We start from the raw sequence: 10130 nt of genomic DNA on the forward strand, positions 1-10130 counted from the left end.
CGAAGAGAACGAACACTGAAAGACAACCTTGTTGCATTTTTGCAGGAACTTTTAGCTCCTGTTTTAGTTGGGGTGAAGGAAAAGAAAATCCTCAAACCTCACCTTTGTCCCTGGGTACTCCCCCATACTGAGTAGGCTTGTTCGCAGCCCGAGGACGGCAGGCTCCAGCGCCCATAGGTGGCGCCCCTCGTCCGTGCTTGCGCATCTCCCGGCTCTCCAGGCGCAGCTCGGAACCCCGCGTGTCTCCCCGGGTCTTTAGAGCCCAGAGACTGCGTTTTAATAAATACGAGTGGTGCCAACGCGCTCCAGCCCCGGGGTTCAGAGCAGCAGACACATAAACCCAGGCAGGAAGAGCCTCTTTAATGTCTGCCAAAAGCTGACATTTCACTAACCGGAGATTTTGGAATCGCAGTTTAAAACCATTAAATTACCGAGGCTTTTCCTCTCTTAAAAAATACTTTTCCTTTTTTTTTTTTTTTTTTTTTTTTTTTTGGTACCCTCTCCTCTTTAAAATTATGAATGTGGCCACTCCGTTCAAGATCAAGACTTGGAGGGAATTTGGAAAAGAAAAAGAATCTGGAAGAAGAAACTCGGCTGGTGCTTCGGAGGGCGCCTAGTTTTAAGAAGGTACCTAAGAGAACTGTCCTAGATGTCTAGGTGAGAGACGGATATCGGGGCTTGGCAAGGTGCTACGGGGAAGTCACAGGGGACTCCACAGGGCTGTGGATTCTAGCACGGAGGGAGCGAGGAGTCCTTAGTTGCCAGCTCCGAGCTGTGCTTTCTGGAGACTGGAGCTGAGGAGGGGACCCAGGGATCCTGTTATTGAGGTTCAGGATAGGTGTACTGACTGGGGAACTATTCCGGACCCGAAGGAGGCAAACTGCGCGCCTTGGTGCGGTGCGGCTCCTGGCTTCGGCGCGGCTCAACCCGAGCGGGTAGCAAGTAGGTTCCAGGCACGGTCGTGCGTGCGCTGAGCAGCGCTCGGTGTGGGGCTCTCTGGGCTCTCGGGGCCGGGGCGTGGTGTGCTTGCGGAGCGGGATCGGACCGAGAGGAGAGGAGGCAGGGCGGGGCGGAGCAGTTATTGGCCAGGCGCTGGGAGAAGGGTCGTGCTCCGAGGTGTCCTCCTCCCGCTAGCTCCCGCCTGCCTCATTTTCTCTAAGCAGAACAACTTCTCCGACATCGGTACTCGCCCGTCATGGACATTCCAGGTAATCCACCCAACCCCTGAGCATCGAGATCCGCTTACTAGTTGCCTTTTTGTAATGCATCACCCGGACCTTGAGTAAGAGGAGAGTCCGTGGCTGAGTGTGTGTGTTTGGGGGCTGGGGGTCTGTTATCCTTCGCGTGAGCGCTGTAGACGGGATATTTATCGAAACACAACTTCTCTTTTCTTAGAAAGAACATTGGAAAGAGTTTGGAGAGTGTGGGCGATGAGGGGCGGGTTCTTTCTTGTTGTGTCCCTGGGTTGGGTGTTGGAATGGCCTCTTTGGCTTAGCCGAAGAAGAGGGGACAGGGTAAAAGTGCAAACCCGTGTTAATTAACAGACAGCTACAGAAGAGGGGAATCGAGGTCCAGAGACTAGAGCCTGCAGATGTGTAAAATCCGGAAATCCTGGTGCTAGAATCAGCTCTTCCTCTTTGCCAGAGAAAGGACTCCAGCAGGCTCTCCTTGGGGGCTCACCCGTGGCTGCGGGGACGTTAGAAGTGGGTGTTAGAATTTCGCTCCTCACCCACTCCTATCCCTCCTTTCCCTGCTTCTGTTCTTTCCTTTTTATTCTTAATCTCCTCCGCCCAAGAAGCTGTCTAGGGTTTGTTTGGGGGGATGGTGGTGTTGGGGGGTGGGCAGATTATTTTTATTCGAACTGGGTTGCTTAAAAATTACTTCCCGGATAGAAGAACGGGATAAAGGGGGAAGAAATGGAAAGGAAGGGTTTCTTTCTGTGGCTATCCAGAAAGCTGTTGAAGAGAAGCTGGCTAAGCATCTTTTTGTTTGTTTGTTTGTTTGTTTTTCCCTTGACTGCATTTAATTCCTCTAGATGTCTTGGGCTGAGTAGGCAGGGAACAGTAGTGACGACAGTCTTAGAGGTTCCCAATCCTGTTTACACCCTTCTACAGAATTGCAGCCAGAATCCCGGGCTCCAGGAGCACATTGTTCAGGTATCTGCTGGGATATGCTGACCAGTGCTCCAGAGCTTTCTCGGATCCATTATTTCTCATCTGGAATGAGGATAGCTCTCGGGAGCCAAGTGGACGGTCATTTGGAAGGGACTGGAGAGTACTAGGCACTTGTTCCCCTTCTACCTGCCTGCCTAAGTGTTGGGTTCTTTGCCCTGACAGGTCCGCAGGTGCCTTCCTTCTGAGAATCATTTGGCCTTGACCATCTGAGGCGAGCACCCAGCCCAGAGAAGGCTACTACTCTAGTCCTGCGCGTTCCTGTGCGCACCCAGGCAGCCCTCCGGCTTCTGCCGGCCTTGACGTTCACAGGGCGCCCCCCAGCCCAGATGCCCGCGCCTGGCCAGGGCCCCAGAGGGCCGCTGCTGAGCATGCCCGGGCGCCGGGGGGCGCTGCGTGAGCCAGCCGACTTTGGCTCCAGCCTGGGGGCGGTGCTGGCCCTGCTGTTGCTGCTGCTGCCCGCCTGCTGCCCCGTAAGGGCTCAGAACGACACGGAGCCCATCGTGCTAGAGGGCAAGTGCCTGGTAGTGTGCGATTCCAGCCCATCGGGGGATGGCGCCGTCACTTCTTCCCTGGGCATTTCTGTGCGCTCAGGCAGTGCCAAGGTGGCCTTCTCCGCTACTCGGAGCACCAACCACGAGCCGTCAGAGATGAGCAACCGTACCATGACCATCTACTTCGACCAGGTCAGCGGCTAAACTGCCCACCCGCGGATGTGAAGGACTGGCCAGGGTATCCGGCTGGCAAGGGCTTCCTACATATTCAGGAGGAGCGCCTGGCTGGTTTTCCCACCTCTCCTTGCCCTTACATTGCTCTTTTTACTACTATGCTTTCCCAGACGCCCCCTTGAACACATTGTAGAGTTTTTGGTTTTAAATACCAGCTTTCCTGGCGCGGATTACTGCGAGCCCTGTAAGGCGCTCCGAGCTTTCTACGGGTCTGGTAAAGCTGAAATATGAAATGCATTTCCCTGAAAGAAACCTAGTGCAGTGCGCTTTCCTTTTTGAGGAGGGCAAGGCTGTGTTTGTGGTAAACAATCTGCAGACATCAGGGGGAGAGGGCTTCCTCTTAAAGATTCTGCACTTAATAGATTCCTCATTCAAAAAGGTGCCTAATAAAGGACAGGACCTTCTTATATTTGGAACCCAGTGACATGAAGATTAAAATAAGTGGGGAATACTGTGGAAAGGGATCAGAAATGTTTCTCTGCGTATGCACCAGAATAAAGTGGCTATATATCTGCTATGGTCAGTAAATGAAACTTACTCCAAGGTGTCCATACAGTATGTCCAAATATAAATGCACAGTATGACTCTGAAAACTTAACAAGACAAAGGCCTGTGATTTAAATGTATTTAAGCCACTTAATTTCCTGCCTATGAGCCCAGCAGCCAAGAATTAGGGAGATGACTATGTAAACGTTTCTCTAGGTGGTGACATTAATGTCACTATGTACTCTCCCCTTGCGGTTCCTATTAGTCTTCAGAAATTGAAAAGGTGTTAGTGATTTTTATACTTTTCTCCAATCAATTAATGCTCGTGCTAATGGGGCATTGTGTAAAATGGAGTCCCGAAACTTCACTAAACATAGGTGGAAGTTCCATTTGGCTTTTCGTCTGTCCAGCAAGCAGCTTCTAAACCCGTTTACAGCCAATGCACACAGTTGATCTCTCTTTAGGTTGTTATATTCATTTAAAAAGTCGTGCTTTTGAAGGTTTAGGGGAGTTGCTCTAAAAACATTTAATTTCATTAATTCCAAATAAGACAGTATGGCATAAGCATATATAGTTCGTGTTCTTTTTTACCCATTTACCCAGTGTCATTGCACTACTGTTATTTTTCAATATGGTTTCCAACACATATTCTCCACAGCCTGTTTAGATACAGTGATTTGTGGAGTTGTCAGGAAAGTTTGGATACATGATCAGTAGTAATAGGAATCTTGTTTTATAGATGAATCAACTTTTTCCCGTTCCTGTTAATTTGTCAGTGAGGGAGACCCTCTGCTCAGGGGCCTGGTTGGGTGTCTTTTCATCTGCAATAAAGCCTTAAATAAACCCATTTTCAGAATTTTAAAATCCACATTAAGAGGAGGAAATGGAGAGAGGAGTGAAAGCTGCTGAAAGGGCATGCAAGGGAGTGCTTCATTCTCCAGTGAAGCACCCTGGGGAGCAGTGGACACAGACATCAGGGGGCCTTTGTCCTCAAAGGTAGAGCAGAGTGTGCTTGCAAGCCTCCTACTCTGGAGGGGGCTGAGTGATGCTCACAGCAAGGTGAAGATGCAGAGTGTTCTCCAAGCCACACTGGCTGATGTTACTGACAGCAATCCACTTTGCCCTGGGAGACAGTGTAGTTCCTCTATACAACTGTGTAAAATTAACAGCCCCAAAGCACTGGAGTTTATTTCCTGATCAGGTAAAAGACAGTCCAGAGTTTTAGTCTAGCTAGCTGTTTATTCTGTAAGCATAAAACACCAGCAGGCCATTTTATTATTTTACAGAGTTGAATTTTTTTTTTTTTCTGGAGGAGAGATGGAAACCGAATGCAGACAAAGTAGTAGATTGGAGACTGTATTTTGAAGAGAAAGGGAGTGAGATGGGGAGCTTGGTACTTCACATCCCTGTGCTTACTCCTCTCTATTTGAGGAAGACCACCTGTAGGGCCACACAATCCTCTGCTGGCAGCTAATGGGGTTACTTTTCTTTCTGGCTGTGGGGATTCCCTTACTTTGGACTAGGAGTGTCCAAGAGACCAGTGCAGTGGTCTTTGTCTGTTCAAGTTTTTTTACATGATTCCCTTCATTCAGCCAACAAAGCAAGCACTGCTTAGCAGGGAATGAATTTTAACAGGGCAGCAGCCAGTGCTCCCTAGCCAAACTCACCATTGAGCACTAATTATGAGGTACCTACTGTGTATCGCCAGAGGTTGAGGCCCACTAGACAGGGAAACCTTAGACAAGGCATTCTTTCCTGGCGCCTAGGGAGTTAATACCACATCTTACCCCTACTCATGTGAAATCTTGGAAGGGCCTGTTCTGCTGTTCCATTATCTTTTCTCTCTGTGTTCCACATGAAGTTTTATGCATTAAACATAGCATCAGGCTGAACTCCCTAGGAGACAGCACCCCAAATGACAACAGCAACAAAACAAAAACAGGATGGATTTACAAGTTGTGTCTTGACTTTACTGTCTCCTATTACATTCTTCACATCCTGCATAATATCATATGAAAACTGCATCTACTTGAATGTATAATTAAAATACACTTCCAGAATCCATATTAATTAGAAGCCATGAGAATACTTTTTTGAATACTTTTCTGCTATTGAACGTTATTTTTATTTTATTCTTTTTTAAAAAAATGATGCTTGATGCTTCTTGTATTGTTTGGGTAAAGCTGTGGACTTGTTGGTTTCTATTCTCAATACCAATAAGTCAACTCCCTTGGTAGTCAATTGAAAGTATGGAAAAAATTCAAGCTGAGAAAGGACATGCTGTATAGGTACCTCAGTATGCTGTTCCCTCTTCTTTTTCAGGTCTTAGTAAACATTGGCAACCACTTTGACCTTGCCTCCAGTATATTTGTAGCACCAAGAAAGGGAATTTATAGCTTCAGCTTCCACGTGGTCAAAGTGTACAACAGACAAACTATCCAGGTGAGTAAGTTTACAAACAGAACCCTTGAATGATTGGTAGACAGGGGGTTGGCCTAAGTCTGCTCTTTCAGGTTCCAAGTGTGTGGGTTCCAAAAGTTAGATGGGGGTGACAACCCTTAGGGGGAGAAGAGAACAGAAGGTGAGGCTGAGGTGGTCTCTAACCTGCTGAGTCTTCTGCCTTATAGGTCAGCTTAATGCAGAATGGCTACCCGGTGATCTCTGCATTTGCCGGAGACCAGGATGTTACCAGGGAAGCAGCCAGCAATGGTGTTCTGCTGCTCATGGAAAGAGAAGACAAAGTTCATCTCAAACTAGAGAGAGGCAACCTCATGGGAGGCTGGAAATACTCCACATTCTCGGGCTTCTTGGTTTTTCCTCTATAGACTCAGAGCCACCAGGATGATGGGAAGGTTTTGATCAGGACCCAGGGATCTGCCCCCTGTAACACCTTGAACTTGTCTGGATAGGATGGCTTGGGCCCACCTCCATCAGATTATTGCTGTAGAAGAATGACTTTCTTCTAAAGCTCCAGTATTTTCTTTGACTATTGACAATTCCTCGGGAACCTGGCCTCTAATTAGTTTAAGAAGACAAGGTCTTAAGGAGAAATGAAATTATCGATTTGAGCAATTTGTACCCGTGATTGTAAAGTCGATATCGGATTTTATTGTTGGAACCATTGGCTTAACTTCTCATGTTTGTACGGTGTATCTTGTCCTGATGACATAGATGCTGCTGACCCTCAGATGGATTGCACGCTTCAGTCAGGGCTTAAAGCAAGAGCCCAGCAGAGGACCACCTAACCAGACAGTCTTTGACCTGTGTTCTGTGTGTGTGTAGCCTTAAGAAAAAGAATGGCTTCATTTTCATTCCGTAGCTTTTCCCTAGGGTCTTGGGGGTCTTGGGAGGGAGCTGGGCATTGGTAACCTGTCGAAAAGTGCTTTATCCTGAGAAGCAAATTTTGCACGATTGGACTGCAGTTTCTGTTTTGTACCGTCTGTGATTTTCTTTTTTCCTCGGGAAGCTTTCCTTTTCTTCCTCAGGTTTCACTCCTCAAACCTACTTAGTTTTCATGCTGGGGGCTCGGAGAGAAAAACAAAACAAAACAAAACAACAAAACTTATGTTCAGTCCTTGTATGAGACCAAACAAAACAGAACAAAATCTGCATACTTTGTTTTGGATAAAGGAAACCAGGAAAAAAAAAAAAAGAAAGCCTATATTTCAAAGTAAGGACAGCAAATAGAACATCCTGCATAACCTGCATAACCTTCCCTGGAGTTCTCTCTCAGTGCAGCTTCAAACTTGCAACGTGGATTTCATTTTTTTTTTTTTTTAATTTATTCTCTGGGATCCCTTAGTAACCTGGCATTGCTCATTGCTCATGAATCCCTTAACAATGGCGGAGCTGACGCGGCCTAATCCTCTCTTTGCTTTTCCTCTGGATATGTCTCAGTAGTGAGTTAGATCTGCCTCTGAGTGGCCACACAATTACAAGATGCTTCAAAGAAACAGGACCAGTGCCTCTTCCTCGAGATCTTCCTTTGATCTGTCAAGGAGAGGGTTGTGTTGACTGATGCTCTGTGGATGAACATCTGGCCAGAAGCCACCTGGACTGGAAATCTCAGCAGTTAAAGGTACTGGCTGCTGTACCCCATGGGTGGTTTTTTCAAACCCTGCTTCTTTTGGCATCTTGTGCAACAGCACTATTAAGTAGCAACTGAGAGACCTGGTGCAGTATTTGTGTGCCAAGGAAACGTCACTAATCCCAAAGCAATCAAAGATGTGACCTCAAACTGGATGTTAATTTGTCCTTTGTGTAACAATGTAACCAAAATATTGATGATAAAACTCATAATTTAAGATTCAGAATAAATGGATTTGATGTCTGTCTTGTTCTGGTCCTTCCTCATCGTCTCTCAAAATGATGGGGAAGTATAGGTCAAGTACCAAGGAACTGGAGATATTAAATTTACATTGTGATCCTTTATAAAAGACACACACACAAATACTGATGCAGCTATAGGTCTCTGGGGGTGTATTGCTCACTTAGGTATATTCAGCTCATACTTACATATTTTTCAAAGAGGAAAATGTTGGAGGAGAGAGAAATGGACAAAACTAAAGTTTAAGAGATGGGTCGTATGCTTTTATCACACATTGTCTTAGACATCTCACAAGCATTATCCCCACAGGTAAGGCAGTCACAAGTATTAGCAAAGACTCAAACTCTTAAGAAGGCTCATGTGTTTCCAACTTGTGTATGGGGATGAACTTCATGGACACAAGGCAAATGTAGGAGAACTGTATCATTCCAAGAGGATTAAAGGCCTCAGCTTTTCTGTCCTTAAATTAAAAAGAAAGTAGTATGGGATTAAAACAATGTTTTCTTGTGAGGAGAGAAAATCAACCAAAAAGCGTTTGGGGGTCCTCTGCCTCCTACTTGGAGCATATTTCTAAGTGTGAACTGTTCATTAATGCTGGGAACATAAACAGGAGGCAGATGGAGTGTGTCCCTTGTGTTTTGTTATTCTTAGATATTTTAATTCTCTTTCCCTCATTTCCTTAACTTCACGCTCAATTTACAATATGTAAGAAACCTCATTTGAAGACAATGCTACACTGCAGAGATCAGGAGATTTAAGAGCCATTGTTATTAATATTTTCACCCTTTAATAATATATAATGCACATATTTCATTGTATTTATATCTTTATTGTGTACAGGTTGCCACTGGGTAATACTGTCTCATAAATAAGTTATTAAATTGACCAATCTAAATGTATTTTGGGAGTTTATTCTCTATTAGAAAATCAGCTTCCTCCTGATGGTTGTTCTCTTAGCTTTCTTTCTTCTCTGTCAATGTGAATGCCAGAAAGTACATTAGTACACAGCCATCCTGGTAATGTTCTGAGGTTGCTTCACATCTTTTGCCTCATCTGCCTGGTTCATACCCCGATAGAAATTATATAGATTTATTACTTGCTTGATAAATAAAACTAAGCTAAATCAAATTATATTGAATATCAGAAGAGTTACAAAGTACACCAAGTAAAACAAGATCTTTGCTGAAAATTTCTTTGGCTTGTGATATCCTTGAGAAATATGACACTCCTGGATAGCCCATAGGAAACATGTATCAGATAAAAAAAAATGTGCTTTTTGTTTCTTTGTTAGTTTTTGTATTAAGAAGAATGGCCTAATATTTCTGAACTGAGCTCAACATACCTGACTGCTAGCCTCAGTGTTTGTATCTGCAGTCAATCAATATCAGACTCGAAATAGTCAGTCTACCCCATGAGGCTGTTGAAAGGACCTCTCAGAAGTGTTTGCAGAGTTAACAGGAGTTCAGAATAATAGGCAGGATTTTTACAATTGAGAGTGTGCTTTCAAAAAAGCAGATATTTAAATGTGCAGTTGTAAAGATAACTTAAATATCTAACAGAAAAGTGATTGTGCATGAAAATATATTTCAAAACTCTCAAAAGATATACTCAAGCTATGTTGACATTCCTGTAAATATAATTTTGAGGGATATAATAATATAAAAATCCATATATTTTAATTTAATTGCATTTTCACGTATGGTATTTGTCTGTCCCTTACAGTTCATGCTCTCCCTCCTCTTCCAGTGTGTACTGCCAAATCTTATGAAAATATATACTGATGATAGCCTTTAGACAAGCAACATTTGTTATGTTGTACTTTTGTTATGTTTTCATGTGTAACCGAGATAATCTACATTTTTATAGTATGTGCTTTCTGTATCTGGTCATATTAAGGCTGATGAAGGAAAAAAAGCTATTAAATAACAACATGAAAACTCATAGAACCTGTATAGGGGTTTTATAGGTTTATTTACTTGCTTGAAAAAGAAACAGCGAATCAAATCTTATTGAGTTTAGAAAAACTTTAAAGTATATAAAACAAAACAAGACCATTGCTGAAATTGGAGTGATCAGTCACATTTTCATAATAACCAAGAAACTACATTGGCCACCTACTCAGAAAGTGTTATGTATCACAAATACTGTTAAGTTTGAACACTGTGACATATACACTTGATACTTTAGTTTTGATATAATAAAAATATATGGATTAGCTAGATTTTCCAGGGATCTGGAAATATGGAAGAGAAACATTGACCTTCTGCAAGAAAAACAAAAACAGGGTTGTTACATTATGCTTCCTCTGTAGCAAAAAGAGCAAAGACCTTTTTATCAATTGTTCAGCTATATTTTCCACTTGCTGTTAATAAAAATCGTTAATATGTGTTTACATTTCCACAACATAAATATAGAAAC

The 10130-nt window shown here is 43.8% G+C and overlaps 1 protein-coding gene across 6 annotated transcripts; it reads left to right on the forward strand.

Moving 5' to 3' along the window:
• The first annotated feature begins 492 nt into the window (after positions 1-492).
• On the forward strand, positions 493-7715 carry Cbln2 (cerebellin 2 precursor protein). Of its 6 annotated transcripts, none has more exons than NM_001361142.1 (5): positions 493-657; positions 1164-1208; positions 2337-2857; positions 5708-5827; positions 6013-7715. In NM_001361142.1, exons 3-5 carry the CDS (start codon positions 2501-2503, stop codon positions 6208-6210), a joined length of 675 nt encoding a protein of 224 aa, NP_001348071.1. In that variant the 5' UTR covers positions 493-657; positions 1164-1208; positions 2337-2500; the 3' UTR covers positions 6211-7715. The 6 variants fall into 6 exon arrangements, with proteins under 6 accessions (NP_001348071.1, NP_001289285.1, NP_001348072.1 ...); NM_001302356.2 differs by having other exon boundaries at positions 493-627; NM_001361143.1 differs by lacking the exon at positions 1164-1208.
• The last annotated feature ends 2415 nt before the right edge of the window (positions 7716-10130 follow it).

Source organism: Mus musculus, chromosome 18 (assembly GCF_000001635.26).
Source record: "Mus musculus strain C57BL/6J chromosome 18, GRCm38.p6 C57BL/6J".
NCBI lineage: Eukaryota > Metazoa > Chordata > Mammalia > Rodentia > Muridae > Mus > Mus musculus.